The sequence below is a fragment of the Anolis carolinensis genome, unplaced genomic scaffold (genome assembly GCF_035594765.1).
Source record: "Anolis carolinensis isolate JA03-04 unplaced genomic scaffold, rAnoCar3.1.pri scaffold_10, whole genome shotgun sequence".
NCBI classification, from domain to species: Eukaryota; Metazoa; Chordata; class Lepidosauria; order Squamata; family Dactyloidae; genus Anolis; species Anolis carolinensis.
This window is the reverse complement of record NW_026943821.1, coordinates 19353582-19373818: the sequence shown is the minus strand read 5'-3', so window position 1 is coordinate 19373818 and position 20237 is coordinate 19353582. Positions and strand designations below refer to the sequence as shown.

The following is a 20237-nucleotide window of genomic DNA, read 5'->3' as shown; positions in this document are numbered from 1 at the left end:
GAAGGAGGCGATTTATCAACACACGATTGGTTGATAAAGACTTAAAATAGTGTATAACTACTAAAATAATGTATAAATATTAAAATAAATATAGTGTCCCTACCTCGCGGATTTTCACTTATTGCGGGTGGTCCTGGAACCTAACCCCAGCAATAAGTGAGGGAACACTGTAGTCCAATATAGTAATTTAATGCTTATATTGTGCTATGCTAATAATATATTGTATGTACATTTGATTTGTAAGCTGCTCTGAGTCCCCTCCGGGGTGAGAAGAGCGAGATATAAATGTAGTAAATAAATAATAAATAAATAAATTCCTAAGACCCCTTGAACATTAGGAAGAACTTTCTGACTGTAAGAGCTGTTCAGCCGTGGAACTATCTGTCTTGGAGTCTTGTGGGAGTTGAAGTCCAAAACACCTGGAGGGCCGAAGTTTGCCCATGCCTGGTGTAGACGGAATGCTCAATGTAAAAAGCTGAAGATCTCAAGGAAGACTATCCTAATTTTTGGGAAACCATTGTTGCTGCCAGTCAGAATGATCAGACTCTGCAGATGAGTAGGTTTCTGTGTTTCTCTGTTCCAGCAATAATCCTTGACTCATTTAAAGTCTGGACTAAAGCCTGGAGTGGACATCAGAGCCACCATTGAAAGGTATAGTAATAATAATAATAAAAATAATAAAACTTTATTTATAACCCACTTCCTTCTCCCCGAGGGGACTTGGAGTGGATCACATGGGGAACAAGCCCAATCAACAGATAAAACAATACGACAGCATATATCATTAAAACAATAACAATAAAATAACATTCTTAAAATAAACAGCGAGCATCAGGACTAAATGGTGGGGCTATTAGGAAATTACAGGGAAGGCAGGCATGTGCAAAAACGAAATGCAATGAGATTCAGGAATAGGGTAAAATGCTGAGGGTTGGGGCAGTAAATAGTTAAGACTGGATGGTGGTGAAAATGGACCTACTGTTTGAAAGCACGTTGAAACATCCAAGTCATTCTGAGCCAGAATAAAGAAGGGGGCAGGAAGATATCATTCCACCATGTCTCCTATGTCACTATAAAAATAATATATAATAATCATATTATGCTATACTAATAATATAATAGGAGCCCCAGTGGCGAAATGTGTTAAAGCACTGAGCTGGAGACCGAAAGGTCCCAGGTTCAAACCCCGGGAGCGGCATGAGCGGCCACTGTTAGCTCCAGCTCCTGCCAACCTAGCAGTTCAAAAACATGCCAATGGGAGTAGATCAATAGGTACCGCTCCGGCAGGAAGGTAAGGGTGCTCCATGCAGTCATGCCGGCCATATGACCTTGGAGGTGTCTACGGACAACGCCGACGCTTCGGCTTAGAAATGGAGATGAGCACCAACCCCCAGAGTCAGACATGACTGGACTTAACGTCAGGGGAAAACCTTTACCTTAATAATATAATATATTGTATATGCATATAATATTAATAATATTATAATGTAATACAATATAATAATAATACACTATTATAATGGTATGTTTATATTATATGTAATGTTACTAATAATATTACAATATAGTGTTATAGTACAATATAGCAATATATAATCCTTATATTGTGCTATTCAAATAATATAATATATTGTATGTACATATTACTTGTAAGCCGCCCTGAGTCCCCTTCGGGGTGAGAAGGGTGGGATATAAATGTCGCAAATAAATAAATAAATAAATACATCTTCAAATTTTTGTGGAATGTGGCCAGGGTAGGTGCTAATCTAATCTCCCTAGGGAGAGAATTCCATAACTGGGGAGCCACCACTGAGAAGGCCTTCTCCCTTGTCCCCAGCAGTCGGGAGGTGGAAGCGAGAGAAGGGCCTCCCCAGTGGATCTCAGAGCTCGCACTGGTTCATAGGGGGAGATACAGTTATGCATAGTGCATTGTGAGAGTTGAAGTCCAAAACACCTGGAGGGCCCAAGTTTGCTCATGCCTGGTAGACTGATATACCTGAATCCAAAGGCTTAATTGGGAGGAAATAATAAAGCTTGGGGAAGGAATGCTGCCTCTTTCTCTGTTCAACACCACCATCATCTGGTAACATATGGGTAGTGCATTCAGAACTTTTTCTATATGCAAAGTTTTGAGAGCACGCAGCCACATAACCCAAAATATCAAGGCAGATAATCCACAATATCTGCTTTGAACTGGGTCATCCAAGTCCACACTGTCGTATAATCCAGTTCAATGTGGATTTTGATGGCTGAAAGCGAGGAGGAGCTGAGGAGCCTTATCACCAAGGTGAAGGAAAATGCAAAAGTTGAGTTGCAGTTAAACATCAAGAAAACCAAGATGATGGCAACCAGACTGATTGATAACTGGCAAATGGAGGTTGAAAACGTGGAGGCAGTGACAGAGTTTGTATTTCTGGGTTCAAAGATTACTGCAGATGCAGACTGCAGCCAGGAAATCAGAAGACGCTTCCTTCTTGGGAGGAGAGCAATGACCAACCTTGATAAAATAGTGAAAAATCATAGAATCATAGAATAGTAGAGTTGGAAGAGACCTCATGGGCCATCCAGTCCAACCCCCTGCTAAGAAGCAGGAAATCGCATTCAAAGCACCCCCGACAGATGGCCATCCAGCCTCTGCTTAAAAGCCTCCAAAGAAGGAGCCTCCACCACAGTCTGTGGGAGAGAGTTCCACTGCCGAACAGCTCTCACAGTGGGGAAGTTCTTCCTCATGTTCAGGTGGAATCTCCTTTCCTGTAGTTTGAAGCCATTGTTCCGTGTCCAAGTCTGCAGGGCAGCAGAAAACAAGCTTGCTCCCTCCTCCCTATGACTTCCCTTCATGTGTTTGTATATGGCTATCATGTCTCCTCTCAGCCTTCTCTTCTGCAGGCTAAACATGCCCAGTTCTTTAAGCCGCTCCTCGTAGGGCTTGTTCTCCAGACCTTTGATCATTTTAGTTGCCTTCCTCTGGACGCTTTCTAGTTTGTCAACATCTCCCTTCAATTGCGGTGCCCAGAATTGGACACAGTATTCCAGATGTGGTCTGACCAAGGCAGAATAGAGGGGGAGCATGACTTCCCTGGATCTAGATGCTATTCCCCTATTGATGCAGGCCAGAATCCCGTTGGCTTTTTTAGCAGCCACATCACATTGTAGGCTCATGTTTAACTTGTTGTCCACGAGGACTCCAAGATCTTTTTCACAGGTACTACTGTCGAGCCAGGCATTGTCCCCCATTCTGTATCTTTGCATTCCATTTTTTTCTGCCAAAGTGAAGTATCTTGCATTTGTCCCTGTTGAACTTCATTTTGTTACTTTCGGCCCATCTCTCTAATTTGTTAAGATCATTTTGAATTCTGCTCCTGTCTTCTGGAGTGTTAGCTATCCCTCCCTTAAGCGGCTGAGGGGAAAAGGAAAGGGCCTGAGGCTGTTAGGAATGGTGGGAGTTGAAGTCCAAAACACCTGGAGGGAAGGCCCAAGTTGGCCCATGTCTGGTGAAGAGGCACCCTTGGACACACATGCCCTGGTCGCAAAGTATGGCCTTGCTGTGCAAATAGATCTATTTATTAAATCACTAATGTCACTTCAGCTGTTGCCTAAATGTCCTCACACAATGACCGGCGTTTAACACCATGACTTCCGCCTGAGGGCCCCAAAGGGAGCCATTTTCTCTCTGGAGATCAAACTCCCTCCTCCGCCTTCTGGGAGTTGTAGTTCTTAGTTCTCTAAAGCCTCCATAACAACCCGTGGAACCGTTTAGAGGAAAAGACTCAATTTCCCATCCGCCAGCGCGAAGAAAAAGAATATGGCGGACGGGGAAGAGAGAGGTGCCAAGAAAAGGGGCCGGCCTTGAGGTCGCTTGAAAAGCGGGAGGGCGCGAGAGTAGAGGGAAGGTGGGCGCGGGGCATGCCGGGAGTTGCAGTTATTTCGGGTAGAGCTGTTCGCGGCGGCCGAAGGAAAGCAGGAGCCGGGAAAACTACGATTCCCACGATCCTCGTCGGCTGAGGCCTAGTCAGAGCTGCGTGCGCAGAGGCGCCTGGCCCTTTCGCTGCTACGGAGGCGAGGCGGCGAGAGGAGGCCGCGGCGGCGAGGTGAGTGAGGGAAAGAAAGAAAGAAAGGGGCCTGCTTTTCCTACTTATCTCCTTTAAGGAGACTCAAACAGGGTGATCGTGATAAAAGGGTACAATTTACCATTTAAAACCTACGACGTCTACATATATAGAACTAATAAATCATTTTCCAGAGATGAGGAGACATTTTCCCTCATACGTCGCAAATGGGAGAACTTTGAGGCCTTATCCAAACGCCTGATATGTGTGATAGATGTGATATGACGCCATTCGATCATTAAGAAGAGTCTCAAGTTTCGATTGGCATATTATTATTACATTTACAGTATATTCCACTTATTTGTCTTAAAGGAGACTAGCACAAAATAGTAGTTTACCATTTAAAACATATAACATGTAACACAAAAATAGAATTACTATCATATATATATATATTACATGAGTTAACAATGATCATATACCAGTATATATTTATATTTATTCCGTATAGGGCCCTTCCACACAGCCATATAACCCAGAATATCAAGGCAGAAAATTCCACAATATCTGCTTTAAACTGGATTATCTCAGGGCCCTTCCAGACAGGCCCTATATCCCAGGATCTGATCCCAGTTTTTCTGCTTTAAACTGTATTATGTGGGTCTGCACTGCCAGATATTCTGGGATAAACAGAAAACCTGCGATCAAATCCTGGGACATAGGGCCTGTCTGGAAGGGCCCTGGGTTATCTGAGTCCACACTGCCATATAACCTAGTTCAATGTGGATTTTATATAGCTGTGTGGAAGGGCCCCCCAGTCATTCTTGTTTGTGAGATGTGTGTGTGTGTGTGTGTTTGTATGTATGTGTATGTCCCAGGCCCCACCCACACATCTGTATAAAATCCACATTGAACTGAATTATATGGCAGTGTGGACTCAGATAATCGAGTTCAAAGCAGATCTTGTGGATTATTTGACTTGATATTCTGGATTATCTGACAGTGTAGAAGGGCCCGCCGACTGACTATATGCCAATTTACAAACTGGATACCAAGAGACCACAAGCGACCCTTGGGCAGACCTCATACTTGATGGAATAAACCAATGGTTAAGCTATTCGCCCAGATATGGAAAAGAAAAGCACAGGATCGTATATTTTGGCAAATTGTAGATTTACGTGAAGCCCAAAGGAGTGGCTTGATGACAAATCAGACAGGATAGGATATAGGATAGGATTTATACCGGTATATGAACATTGTTTACTCATGTAAAATCTATGTGATAACAGATTTTTGGACGATTGGTTTCGTATCTTTTATGCATTGTAGAAGTCATGGTCAAATCATTTACTATTAATACTTTCTACCAGGTCAGAAAACCCATAGCTGAGAAACACATTGGCCCCAGTTTAACTGTCATTGCTCCTACAGTGTAGAAAATCAGAAAGGAAAGAGCTGATGGCACAGATCACCCAAGATGGCATAGATCACCCTTAAAAGTGATCTGTGCCATCTTGAATAGCTTTTGTCATCAGAGCAATTGAATTGCCTTTCTTCTTTTCCCATCCATTCAGATAAAACATTAATGGCACAATAACGTCTCGGTGAAAGTAATACCCCATGCATTTGATTCAAAAGGTTAGACATCCAGCAATGCTTTTATTTTAAGTAAAACGTTTTCGTCTTTAAGGTGCCACAAAACCTCAGTGGAGAGAGTGGGTGAACAGCACTAACCGGGCCTCCTTTTCATTGGCATGTGAGATTGTGCCAAAGCCTTCTCACTTGTACTTATATCCTGCTTTCCATCACATCAGCTCAAGACAGGATGCATATGTGGCACTATACTTGCCTCCCAGCCTTACAACATTCTTTGAAATAAGCAGTTGGAAAGACAAAGTGTCTGCTCTAAAGTTGTCCAGGGAGTTTTATGGTTCAGTGGAGAGTAGAACCCGGATATGCCAAGTCAAACTGCCTTTATCATAGCTGTTAAGAATCTTCAGTTTTTTTATTGTTAGACCTTCAAATAATCTTTAAAATGCAAATGTAAAATAGAATTTCAAACGCAGCCAGCATTGTAACCCTTAAATGTGCAGGTTGCAATATATTTTTGACCTTGTTATGACTAAGTATTTGCTGAAATATCACAAGGTGTACTTTTCTGTCTAAAAATGGTTAGCACTGTAAGCACTATTGAAAGTGAAACAGACTTTAATCCAGACCTCAAAATTGGTCTTTGCCATTTTCAGAACTAATTATTTTCTGACCTGGTAGAAAGCAGAAAGAGCAGCTGTTCTCTCAGGTGCCAAAGGTTGTGGGTTAACTGGCTTAACTAAGAAATGAAACAAAGACTTCATCCAATTGTGTTGTCTGTTCCTTTCACACTGTATGTAGGTAGTCAAGGCCATGGATTTTCCCCTCTGATTAGTTCAATGATTTATTTTTGAAACTTGCTGCCAGTGTCTGCTAAAGACCAGTTGGTTTCAGAATTCCTTCTTACTTTGTCATTTGTTGGATACAACTTTCAGTTTCCAGCAAAGATCTGAATTGATTATAACAATAAATTTATTGCATGTTAGGTCCTTTAGGGAGTTTAGAAATAAATGTTCTTTGCCTGCTTATTTGGCAGGATTTTCCCTTTGTATTTCAAAAATATCTGTTATGTTATTTAGTACTCTGGATTGAATTGAGGGATTTGAGCAGTGGGGAGAAGAATACCATAACATTTTGTATCTTGGCTGTTTCTAATTACCTTGTGGGGCACAAATGGAGATGAGAATCTATTATTGCTGCTTAGCTGTTGGTATTCTGTAGGACTGCCTCAGAAGCTGAAAGCCTGAATGAGGCAGTCTTGTCCTGCCTGCCTCTATCTGAGAGGCCTCCCTTGAAGTTGATCTGTCGCTCTACAACTTTTATCCCAAGAGGCTACTAGAGGGCTATTGGAAAGGCCCAGTTGTTGTCCCAAGAGGCCACTAGAGGGTTGATATGGAGACCCTAATCAGCCAGGTGTGGTCAGTCACTAAGGGACAGAAAAAGCACTGCTGTGTGTCTGGTGATAGAACCATCTTTACAATCATAACATGAACAATTAATTTGACTACCAATAAAAAATGCAAACCCAGGCACGATGGGCACCTTAGTAAATATTTTATAAAAGGATGTTTTAAGCATCTCTTGGTGTTATAAAATGAGAGTAGGTGTGAATTTGACAGTAAGTCCATCTCCCTTGTCAAGATTAATATCTTTTCATCGAATTAAAGATGAGGAAGGATTATATCCATAGCAAGCTATTTAGTGTTACAGAACCGTGCTCTGGCACTCTGCCTCTTAGCTGAGGTTCGAGCCAGCTTCCTCGTTTTCTGAAGGCTTGTGAATACCAGATGAAGTGTCTTGTGCTGTTGTCAGATCTCTAGCTTTGACAGAGGCTGCAGCTGAAAGGTCTGGTTCAGGGATGTGGTGGACAGGAATCAGGATAGCAATGGAGTGCAGGTTAGGCTCTTGGTTTGGCAAAAGAGGATCAGAGGACCAGCAGAGAAAGTCACAGCCAGGCAGGAGGCAGTGTTTTGATTCAGGAAGGGGCCAGGAACAGATGTGATGTCAAAAATGAGCAGCAACTAAGAGAGGGCAGCAAAACAATAGGCAGATTACTCACCCATGAGACAGGTTTCTTGGACTAATAAACTGGCTTCACTGCATAGGGTCTGATGTCTCCCAAATGCCTTGGACAATCTACTGATCGTATTCAAGTTGAGAGGAGCTGAACATGCAGGAGTTGAACATGCAGGAGCTGAATTCTAGACAGCACTGTCTGTTCAGAAGCCCAGGTTTTGGTTTGAGAGGTCCCTTGGCAGATACGCAGTCCCTTCTATTTGTGTAACTGCAGTTTCTAACTGGATGAATGAACTATGTCCCTCGGTCCTGTTTGCAAGGTAGTCTCTAGCAATCTGGATCTGTAGCAATGCATTTCAGTATATTCTTGCACTGTAACAGAATGCAACAGCTTATATAGGTAGCTAGAAATGCCTTTGTTCAGAAGAGTATGACTGATATCCCACATGACCATGCATAGTGTAAGAGTCCTTCATGTGGGACTCCATTGCGGCAAAACCTCAGTGATGGCAATCAGAAGTTATAGTTGCCCAAAGACAGGACTTGTCTAGGGGATGATTTTTGTTTATTCCTTGGTGCTGGACTAGCCATTTAAGTTCCTAGAGCTTTGCTGAAACTTTCTAGCTGTAGCCAGAATGATGAAGATGAGATCCCTATTTAGCTACCCTGTCTGAAATAAATCCCGAGTGGAACAGCTGAAGGTGGATTTAACTCTTGCTCAGTTGGGTTCTGTTCGGAAGTAGAGTCCCACATCTAACAGGCCTACCAATGTGCCGGGGCAGCTGCTGCCAGCTTCCTCAAAAGCTGCTCCATACAATCTTGCCTAGGCAGAATAACATTTCATTGTACCCCCTTCTCTGATATTTAAAATTTCTTATGTCTGGCTCAGCTTCAGGGTATTGGTATTAGAATGAAGCAATCAGTCCTTTGTCTTAGCAATTGATAGTCCAGTTTTCAGATGCTTAGCCAACATTCAGCTCGGCTTGTGATCATGTGGTAAGAACTTATTGAATGGTAATTATGATTTATTGCCATGTACCTTGCCCTAGATTGCACATGTGATTTTATTTCTGCTTCCTTGAGGATATGGTACAGAGTAAAGTCATATATCTTACTGTGAATTTGCTTATGTTTGGTGATAGCGCTTGGATGTTCAAGCTCTCTGCATGCCTGATATTCAACCATTTTGCTGTTTGCTGAGTTGTTTATGTTTGTCACTTTATAGGGAGAAATTGGAAGCCCCCTGGCTTGCTGAATATTTTTTATAAATAAACCTGAGAATTCTCCTGCAGACCAATGGTCTGCTCCGTTTTGCCAGCATAACACACTTTTTGGAGTGAGTACAGCAGCTGCAGCGGGGCAGTGGGGAAAGTGGGTTTTGTTGCCAGAGAAAGCTGCCTTGCTGGCTCCTGACCCTCTTAACAGAGACAACCTGTCATGAGGCCCACAGCCATTTTCACACCTCAGCTGTCCTGCACAAGTATAGCTACCCTGTTTCCCCGAAAATAAGACAGGGTCTTATATTAATTTTTGCTCCCAAGGATGCACTATGTCTTATTTTCAGGGGATGTCTTATTTTTCCATGAAGAAGAGCTCACATTTATTGTTGAACAACAAAATGAACATTTATTATATACTGTAAAGTAGTTGTCATCACAAACCAGCATAACCAGACAAACTATGAATCCTATCAAGAATTTCTTGTTACTACCATTATTTACATGTACAACAATCTATGGTACCTCTTGCAATTTAGGTTTTACAAGGTTTCCACGCTGATTTCTCTCTATTCTAGTTTCAATGTAGTCATGAATGATGAATAATATAATATACTATAATAATAATAGGATAATATAATAGAATAATAGAATGGAATAGAATGATATAAAATATATTAATAGGATAATATAAAATGGAATATAATAATAATAGAATATGCTAATAATAAAAAAATAATAATAGGATAATATAATAGAATAATAGTATAGAATATAATGATATAAAATATATTAATAGGGTAATATAAAATGGAATATAATAATAACAGAATAATAATATAATAATATGAAAATATAATAGAATAATAATAGGATAATAATAGAATGATATAATAATAATAGAAAAATATAATATAATGATTTAAAATATATTAATAGGATAATATAATAATAGTAACAGAATATGATGATAATAATATGGTAATAGAATAATAGTATAAAATAATCAGTTTCATGGCATAGGATAGGAATAAGGATGAGAGGAGAATCCCAATGCGTCCTGTACCTTTAAGGAGCAGAAGCCTTGGGGACGAGTGGAAAGCCCTCTTCCTTCCCTCCCACCCTCCCTTGCCCGGGCTCCAGGAGCCAATCAGAAGCCTCTGGGAAGAAGGGAACATGGCCAGCATGGCCTTGTCTCCGAAGGAAGAAACGAGAGCACAGCAGCAGCCACAGAAGGTTTTTCAAGCCGCGGCTGGGGGACAGGCAAGGCAGGGAGGCACAGAAAGCAAGCACTTTCTCTCCCTCCCTCCCTCCGGTGTGTGTATGAGTGCTGCTTTAGCCCTGCAGCCATGCTTCCCAATGGAACTCTGCTGCAGCCTTAGTTGCTAGGTCTTACTTTCAGGGGAGGCCTTATATTTGGCAATCCCCCCAAACCCCTGCTAGGTCTTATTCTTTGGGGAGGTCTTATTTTCGAGGAAACACGGTATGTTGGGCAGTAGGATTGTGTCACAAACAAAACGCATGTGGATGTAAAAGGGAGCACATTTTTCACATGAGAAAGTTCAGATATTGTAGCTCCAGTGATCTCACAGACATAGCCATGATCCTGCTGTCCTTTGGGTCTCATTCATCCGTTGAATCACTCGATTGCAACTCCTCACTTTGCCTTAGAACAGGCCTGCACAACCTCCAGGTGTTTTGGCCCCCAACTCCCACTGCCTTAGAGTCACACAGGCAAAAACAAAGAGGTTTCTGTTCGCTGCTCCAGGATATTAATCTGCAATAGATAACAGCCCACTTTGGGCTGTTGTTGTGTGGAGTAATGAAGGACAGAAGATCTGATCATGAAGGGATGCACAATTGTTGCTCAATGTCCATGCCTTCTGTATGATGTAGAAAAACCCTCAAAAAGTTGATAGCCCCTGTATATCAATGTTTATACACCTTGACATATCAGTGAGTCGTCTCAAAATTCATAACTGCCCTTGACTTATCAAGTTCAACTTATTCGAGAATATAAATGGTACTTCCAAACAAGACTTTTAAAAGTATGCTGAAATACAGCAGGCTTCCTTTCTGCTTCCTGCCTGACCAGGAGAGACTTCAAAGATAACAGTCTCCTGGGGAGGGGAGAGGCAATAAAACCGAGCCGCCATAAGCTTTGGGCAACATGTTAGTTTGGTTCAGTGATTGCAGGGTGAGAAGATAAATGGTACTCTCTTTTTAGGTGCAAGACAATTAAAGCATCCTTTGAGATCCAGTTGGAGCAGGTGGCAGTGCCCTTGTTTTTCAAGTCTATGTGGCTAGAGAGAAGGGCTAACTAACACTGAGTAGGAGGAACAGCAGCAGTCGGTGAGGGACCTTTGGGCCCCTCTGGGCTGAGCCAAAGGTGTTTTCCTCCCTTAGGCCAGCCCTCCCCCTTCCCGATTAAAAATTAACCTTGTAGGAGGTTTGAAGGCCTGGCATCCGAAAGACAAAACAAAGGTCTTTCACTGGCAGAATCCCAGGAGGGCCCCAGGAGCTGAAGTGAGGACAGATATCTTTTTCTGTCTTTGTGTTATAACAGGTAACATTACACGAAGAAATATGGATAAAAAAGTGCATTGTACTGTGTCACACAGAGTGGCCATTTTGTGGGGGGATTGCTTTTTCTGGGCATATGTTGAAAGCTAGGATCCAGCTTGCTGTGTAAAAGTGACTTTTGCTAACAGTGAAGCTGAGTTATTTTGGTTTATTTCTGCCCAATGTGTTTGTTATGTCACATGTTGGTTATATCACATGTTGTTTTTGCATTTATGCGCTGGCTAGATCTTGATCTAGGTGTCATGTTTGGTCAAAAATCATGTGATCTGTTAGTAGGAATAGATTATTGATCCTAGATTTGGCTCATTTAGATAAATCATCTGCCCATTATTGCTGCGAACATTCTCTCTTTGTTCTTTTGTGGGAAAGTAGGATGAAAGGGGAGAAGTAGTAGTAGTAATAGGAAAGAGATCTAAAAGGGTCTCATATACCTGAGACCTTGGGGTCATCCTGGGAAGAAAATGATAATTCGTTTCTCAAACCATATCTGAAGAACAGCGGCCTAGAGCCAACATTCTGAATACTTTATACACATTTTTTTTTACCATTTTTAACATTCTGAATGCTTTATACACTTACGATTTTTACCATTTTTGTCATTATATTCTTCCTCTTTGCAATATGTGCAGACATGGCATGTTAAGATTAACTTATCTTTGAGTGAAGTTTGTGTTGAGGCTGGGTAGGACTATCTTGAGAAAAATAAGCTTATCTTAGAGTAGTAGATCTGAAGAAGGCCTGATTAATGTTTCCTGTTCACCTTTCAAAATAACAAAACAACATCATCCTGTGAACAGTTGTCATATAAACCATTCCTTTTATTTTGCAGAGTTGACCTTTTGCATTTTGTTAAGTGGAAAGAGACTGGTGACTTCTGAGTTGTGCCACAGGAGAGTCCCTTTCAAGTAAGGTAAGCTTCCTGAGTAATTTCAGTGTTCCTTATAGACAAAGTCTTGGTAAGATATTGCATAACCTCCATGCAAAATTATTTCAGATTTCAAAACATAAATAAAAAACACCACTTTCATAAAATTGGATTCCTGCATTGATAGTTGGCATTGTATTTCAGCTTTTCTAATGAACAAAAACTATTGCTTAGTCAAGCACAAAGACCTAGTGCTGATACTTAAAGCAGTACAAAAACTCTTGGAAGTCAGTGTGAGAGCGTTTTTCACGTTACTAACAGGAAACTTAGCTAGTTTGTTTGGTGCAAATGAGAACCAGAGCCATAGTTCTGATGTAGCCAAGTTGTCCTCAAGTTAAGAAGGTGACCTCAAGTTAACTGCTTTTGTTTGTATTTTATGTTGTGCTTGAGTTTCAGGAGCTGAGGGAAAAGGCAGACTTGATTAGAACTTGATTGAGAAGGAAAATGTGAGGAAGACATTAGGAAAAGCCAGCTGAGAATGAATTGGTCCTAGTGCAGTCAAGAAAGAGGACTGGGTCTTTAGTTGTTTTGAAAATTAACGGTAAATTCCCTAAACTGTGTGGTCTCTGTTTTGTATATAGGGTTAGAACTGAAGCCAGCTGCTTAAATATGAATTGAGCAGAGCACTGAATTGCATTGAAGTGCGAGAGATAGAAACCAGTTACACCTTTACTGAAATAGTATCCCTTTACTCCGTAAAGTACCTCATACATTATGGTTGCTCAGGGATCTTTGTCCTCTGATTGACTCCTCCGGTTTATTTAAAAAGGAAAGGAATTAATGAAGCCCTGTGCTTGGAGGAGCCCCAAATTTAAAGCAGGTCTCAAATCATGACCAGATTGCTGAAGAATGCTCCATACATTATTTTCCGTTATCCAGAAGGTCTTATTTCTAAATACGGAACTGAACATCATGCGGTCATCTATACCAGATCCAGCAAGGACGATATCTCCTTTTTACTTATCTTTAGTTTTTTTTAAATGTAGAAATGTGCTGCCTGGAGCTTATTTTGATTCATATCTGTCTTTTTTCTTTAACAAATCTGTCCTTATATCCTGTTGGGTGCATGTCAGTGGAGGCTGAAATCTTGACATCTGCCAAGGCTTCCTGAATCCACAGAGCATAGCTGACTCTGAAATAGGAGCCCTTCTTCTGTGAAAGGGAGGGGGAGGGAGGGGGAAGTATTAATTCCTGGCAACGTGTTGTTTGGAAATCCCAGTTCCACTGTTGCTCAGTCTTTGTCATTGCTTGAAGCAGGTACAAATTGCAGGTTAGGCGGAGGGAAGCAAAGACAGTTGAATACATGAATTTGTGCCTGGTTTCAAAGAAAGAAAGGTTTCCCCAGTTAAGCAAATGACTGAATTCTCTCACTGCATACTCATGCTTCTTTGTAGAGCAAAAATGATGGGACAAGCCAGGTGTCGGCTTATAGGGTTAAGCCCCTGTCAGCCCGGCCCTGGCAGAAAGAGAGGATGGACCTTCCAGAGCCTTCTTTGCTCAAGATTACTTGAGGCATGCAGCTTCTCCTGTTAGCTTTCAGAAATGGCCAGGACTCCTTTTTTGGGTCCTTTTATTGCCACCCATAATTAGATCTGTGTCAAGGGATGGAGTATGTCAGATAAGGTTTACAGTGTGACCAGTTTTGAAAACACATTCCGAGTAATTGGGAATGTTTGCTGCGAATAAACAGATTTGCAACAATTTATTTTTACTCTTGTTCTAGAAATGTTGCATTCTTTAGAAGTGTTATGCTCCGTTAACAGTATTTTATAAAAACACTGTAAGAGAAGGTAATACTTGGCTCAATTTTGAAGAGAATATATCTGGAAATGGAACATATTTTTCTGCTCATTAATACAGCAGTGTGACTTTTTAAAAAATCAGCTGTTTTTCTGTTGCACTATATTCTATTCTTCAGAAATACTTTAGAAATTTTGAAGGCTTCTTTAAGAAGCTACCTTTGAGAAGTCAATTCTAACTAATTTATCTTTGATGATATTTTTATATTTTGTGTGCTGTATTTTTTTTAAAAAAATCTGAGGTCTTTGCTTGAGGTGTCTCTCTTGCATTCTGCCATTGCAAATGTGATTCTCTGAAGGCATTTGATACTGTAGAAAAAGTTAGTTTTCACCCCAGTGATTGAAATGTCGAAATACTTGGAAGGGTTCCCAATTTATTTTGGCTGCAAGGGGACTCCCCTGAGGCCTCTTGACTGTGACAAGTGTATAACTGGGTTTTCCAGCTGCAAACGGGGCTGGTCTGAGAGTCAGCACCTCGTCCTTAGTATTGGTCTGTAAGTATTCTCTTGGTTAGATGCGGAGCGGGAGAATCGGCAGCCCTAATTGGGGGGATTTTAGAGAAAGACCTTTCTTTAGTTGTTGAGAAAGGGAGTATTGATATCGTCTTAAAAAGTACCATATTTTTAAAGTAATATTGAACACTATAATTATTTTACTACAGTTTCAATATTAGAACATTGTTCTTCCCTGTATCTCTTTTAATACTGTTTTAAGCTCCCTTTTGATCCTAATCTTGGGTGAAAAACCTAAACAAAGTTGTGTCTTTTGGGTGAAAGTAAAAGAGCCCCTAAATTAGTCCAGAGTAGGATCTATCAGCCAGGAGTCTTGGGGACCCTAAGGGCATGAAGGAAGTTTGTACAGTTCCCTTTTCAGTGAATGGGAGAAGCATGTTCTTTGAGTGGTAGATATAATCATTTTCACGGACAGGCAAAATTTCAAGAGTTTAGTGAGAGTGAAAAGATAAAAAAGGGCTGGTCCAGAGAGTTCTCAGGGCGTCTGCCGTCTTTGAGTTCTGGTGTTCTATTTAGGATTCCATTTTAAAGCCTGTTAGATCAATCTTCATAGATGTTTTCGTTTTGCAAAGAAAACTGCTCTATTCAACATATCCAGAGGAAAAGCTGGCAAACAATTCACTTGCTGCTTTTTCTTGCTCCCTTCTGTACCGACAGGCGTGGAGGAAGGAGTTGTGAGAGATGTCGAAAACAAATAAATCCAAATCGGGGTCCCGTTCTTCTCGTTCGAGATCTGGATCCCGCTCTCGCTCCCGGTCTTTTTCAAAGTCCCGGTCCAGGTCTCGGTCTGTTTCACGGTCGAGGAAACGGAGGCTAAGGTAAGGCTATGATATTATGTTCTTGTGTCCTTTTTGCGTATCATGAAACCTTTACAAATGGGAATTCTGTTTTGGAAAAATTTTGATTGCAGATGACTGAATAATCTGTCATCTTGACTTCTTTTGTTTGCCAGTGAGTTCTGTAACTTGCCATAAAAATGACTGAGGCATAGAAATATTAGCGTTCGTGCTTCCTGCATTGTGGAATGTATTGTTTCTCTTTGGATTTAGCGTTCTGGATCATTTTGGCTGTTCATCTGATTTGGAGGGAAGCTGTGTGTGTTTTTGTATGATCCTTTCTCTATGCTTTGACAAACACAATGAAATATGTGCTGAAAACTTACTTTCTAGATTCTATTCTATTTTAAGATGCCTGTGGTTTGATTTTTTTAGTAGTATATTTTTTCTTTGATGGTACAAATGATAGTTTGTTAGCCCTGTAGCCTTTTTGGAAATGATACAAAGCACAGACCTTAGTCAATCTCTCAGTAACCCTCCCATCCTGGTTTTCAGACTGTGGAACTTGTAGTTTGCTTGCGTATATAATCTTAAAACTTCAAGAACAAGTGTGTTTCTGGTGGGCAGTTTAGTCTCAACTCACCTGACAAGAGTTATGTGGTAGAACTAGTTCGATATCTAGAGAGAAAGGTATATCTATCCTACTGAAGGCTATGAAAGGGAATTGATTTTGTGATCTAGTTAGTTGCTGTACTTAGATTGGTTTCCTTTCCTTTTTTTCTTCAAAAAATGAAACCAAAGTTGAATAATCCTTGGACCAAGTGTAATTGGCCCGGGGCTGTGGCGCAGACGGGAGAGCAAGCCAGTGCAATTAACTGCTATGAATCACTGACCAGGAGGTCATAAGTTCGAGGCCCGCTCGGAGCTATGTTGTTGTTTGTCTTTGTCCTATGTTAAAAGGCATTGAATGTTTGCCTAATATGTGAAATGTGATCCGCCCTGAGTCCCCTTCGGGGTGAGAAGGGCGGAATATAAATGCTGTAAATAAATAAATAATAAATAATTGAGCTGTGCATGGTATTGCCTGCTTTTTGAGAACTATTTGAGGCTCTGCTTAGATCTTTGCATTCGTCCTTTGCCCTGCTTCTTTGCTTTTTACATTAATTGTACTTTGTAAAAGGATCACAAAGATTCTGTGTTTTGTTAGGCTGGGGGGTAGAAAATGACTGCTAATAATTAGAGCATGGCAGCAGAAGGACAGCAGTAAAAATATATGGAGGGAGGAGCAGCGAACTAAGCCAGATGGAGGAGAAAAGTTGAAACTCAAGCAGAGGGCAAGAGCGTTAAGGGAGGACTGACTGTAGGCTAGGAATGTCCGGCTTCCTTCAGGAAAGCTGTGGCAAATGGAGAGCAAACCCAGAGTGCAAAATGCCTGTTCTGGTGGGCAGCTGTTGGGGGAGATTTGGCTTTGCGAATGACTTGGCTGGAGACACAGAATGGATGGGGTTTGTATGCACGACGCATCAGGCATGAGCATAGTTAACTCACAGAGGTATGTTTCCTTTCTTATGGAACACAAAGTTGTGTGTCTGAATGACGAGGCAGAGGGGGAAATAAGCTGCAGCAAGTGGTTGCTTTTGGAAAGCCAGCCAAGGAGAACAACGTGGCTTGTGTCGCAATCGTATCTCTCTCTAGGGAGTTTCCTTTGGGTCTGCTTCAGCTCAAGGCAGTCTGTTCAGTTCTTGCAGGCAACAGTTGCATTTTTCATGCACTTCATCAGAAGAGTGGTGTTCAAATTTATCGGGGGTTTGTGGGAAATGAGAACATCCGTCCTGCTCATTTTACAACGTCTGCTGCATCCCAACTGGGTCCTTCCTTACAGTCTCCATAGTTCTGTGATGCGAAACCTCTTCAAAGGTTGAGTTGGCAAGAATGGATTGTGGAAGGAGCAGCCAGCAGGTCCCTCGGCAGTAATTGATAGCAAAGCTCAGCCGCCGCCTGGGGCCTGGCTCCTAGCTTGGGGCTTTTGGAACACCCCATAATTGGCTTATTTTCCCTGCCTACTCTAGGCTGCGTGCATGTCTTTTCCATTTTACGTTGCTGAAAATATTTGCGAATGAGGCAGCATCCAAGGTAAGATTACCTTGGTCCTCCCCCTTAACAATGGTCATGGAAGAGGCAAGGCAAAGTTGTACCAGATGTGGGTTTATCCTGTAAAAGGTGACTTATCTCAGTTTGAAAACTGTTTTTACTTTTGTTGGATTTCTGCGGTAGCTCCGCATCCGTATAATTTTTATAAGCTTTGCTATTTGGCCTATTTTGATGACTTGTGGCTTTCCAGGGTATGAGTTTAAAATACTGCTTCTCCACATCACTTGGAAGGCATCGTCTTCTCTAGCATTCGTAGTACATAGTGGGATTTCAAGCAGCTTCGTCAGCTTGTGTGTTACAATTGTATCTTGATTTCTTTGATGAGGTTACAAGGGCCTTTTGTTTTCCATTTTATACTAACAGCAATCTGGAAAGGTAGGTATTTGACAGATCTTGGTTTACTCACTAAGCTTTGTGACCAAATAGGGATTTGAACATGTGTTTTCTCCAGCCCTTGTCTGACTGTCTCAACTATACTAGCGCTCAGTGGATTCAGGACATTTTTTAGAAAAAGAAAGGCAATTAGACTTACCACATGTAGAATGCCTCTCAAACATCCTATACTTATGGCCATGTTCTTTTCCTAGCCTCTGGTCAGCCTCTTTTCCTGGAGCACACACATTCTAATATTTACACCTGTCATCCAAAAACTCTACATACCAAGAAGTATATATTCATCACAGTCAGACTGCAAAGAGTGAGCCTTTGTCTTGGAGTCAGAAGGTAGAACTTTATTGTAAAGCAGTTCCTCATTAACCTTTTCTTCTTTTCCCCAGTTCCCGGTCCCGTTCGCGGTCATATTCCCCATCGCACAACCGAGAGAGGAGCCACCAACGGGTCTATCAGAACCGGGATTTCCGAGGCCACAACCGAGGATACCGTAGGCCCTATTATTTCCGCGGGAGGAATCGTGGCTTCTACCCATGGGGCCAGTATAACCGAGGTGGCTATGGGAATTACCGCTCCAACTGGCAGAACTACCGTCAAGCCTACAGCCCCCGCCGGGGTCGCTCGCGTTCCCGCTCGCCCAAGCGGCGCTCTCCGTCCCCAAGATCCAGGAGCCGCTCCAGGAATTCTGACAAGTCCTCCTCTGATCGGTCGAGGCGGTCTTCCTCCTCGCGCTCTTCCTCGAACCACAGCCGAGGCGACTCCTCCAAGCGCCGCTCCCTGAAGGAGAAGAAGGCCTCTTCCAAGGCTTCTCAGGGGGGCGGTGACAACCAGGAAGACGACGGCAAGGAGCAGCCCTTCTCTGGGGGAGCGGCCCAAGATGCAAAATCCTCTGAGGCATCCAAGGCCTGGCAGGAGGTGGGCCCCTACGGCGCAGGTTCAGCCACAAGAGGGGCCTCGGAGCTGAGCCCCAAGGAGCGTAGCCCGGCCCTGAAGAGCCCCCTGCAGTCAGTGGTGGTCCGGCGCCGCTCCCCCCGACCCAGCCCCCTTCAGAAGCCCAGCCCCACTGCTTCCAATCCGCCACTGGGCTCCGGTCTGCAGAGCAGCGGCTTTCAGGGGGGCTCTCATCCCTTTGAGCACAGCCTAGGAGGTCTGAGCCCCACGAGGAAGAGCCCCATGAGCAAAAGCCCCACAACCATCAGCTCCATTTATGGAAGCTCTCAGAAGGAAGAAATGGGGGGCGCCTTCTCCAAAAGGCAAGTAGTTCCGATCCTTGGAGCTTGGTAGTGCTTCTATGTGGCTTTCGGTTGTTGCATAGCTTGGGTTGTAGTTTAGGGCAGCTATAGGAATAAATTCATTTTAGGACAACCAAGCTCCTGGGTGGGAAAACCTTCCCCAAAGGCAACAAAGAGCAGGATTCAGATATAATGATGTGTGGAGCGAAATGCACACTAGACTGAATCCAGGCTCTAACTTCCATATCCAGTAGACCCATTTTATTGAAAAGGATTTGTTAGTCACCACTCATATAAAATGGATTTATCCCCCCAGTTTTTCTTAGTGCCCATTGAAATCAACAAGACCGAAGTCATGACTAACTATTCTCACTGATTTTAATCAGAACCAAGCAAAACTGGCTTTGGTTGAACCCATCCTACTGTTTCTATGTCTCTGTTCTCTTCCTAATTACTCAGAAGTATACAGGAAAAAACCCACATACAGTTAAAATAAAAGTGACATAATAATTAGCAATAATGAGTTTTCTGAAAGTATTTTGCCACCCTCACTCAGTGGAAATCTCTCTTTATGAAAAATGTTAAAGGGTGCTATGTTAATTTTATGTGCTGTAGAAATTATATGAAAAGATAGCTGGGCTAAAGTATTTGTATAGGAAGAAGAAATCTATGAAGGATGATGAGTATGGTTTTAGTGTCATATTCAAAACTTTATTGGGTTTTTAAAAAAATAGTTTTGAATAATTGAGACCTAAAAACAGCATAAGTGTAATTGTTTCAGAGATTGAGAAGAGTAGCTAAGGCAGTCATGGAAAAGACTTGTGCAGTTAATTGCTTGTGCCTCCTGGGGACTATTGCATGAAGTATTAATTACAAATTTCACTTTATACTTGATTAGCATTGTATCCCTTCCCTGATTTATCTTGCACATATTCATTGGACTGTTTCAGACACAGCTAACATTGAATAATAGCTAGGGTTCCATGCATTCACTGTGGCT

General features: G+C 42.0%; 1 protein-coding gene across 2 annotated transcripts in view; it reads left to right on the top strand.

Annotated features, from left to right (window-relative positions):
- The first annotated feature begins 3872 nt into the window (after positions 1–3872).
- The window catches only part of thrap3 (thyroid hormone receptor associated protein 3), a 29313-nt gene continuing 12948 nt past the window's right edge, over positions 3873–20237 (top strand). Inside the window, exons 1-4 of one of the 2 annotated variants that reach the window (XM_008120581.3) lie at positions 3873–4088; positions 12282–12362; positions 15346–15506; positions 18392–19258. In XM_008120581.3, coding sequence (XP_008118788.1) covers positions 15370–15506; positions 18392–19258 — 1004 coding nt within the window. In that variant the 5' untranslated portion in view covers positions 3873–4088; positions 12282–12362; positions 15346–15369. Of the gene's footprint in view, positions 4089–11414; positions 11436–12281; positions 12363–15345; positions 15507–18391; positions 19259–20237 lie in introns of those variants that run through there. The other variant, XM_062962907.1, reaches the window with a different exon arrangement.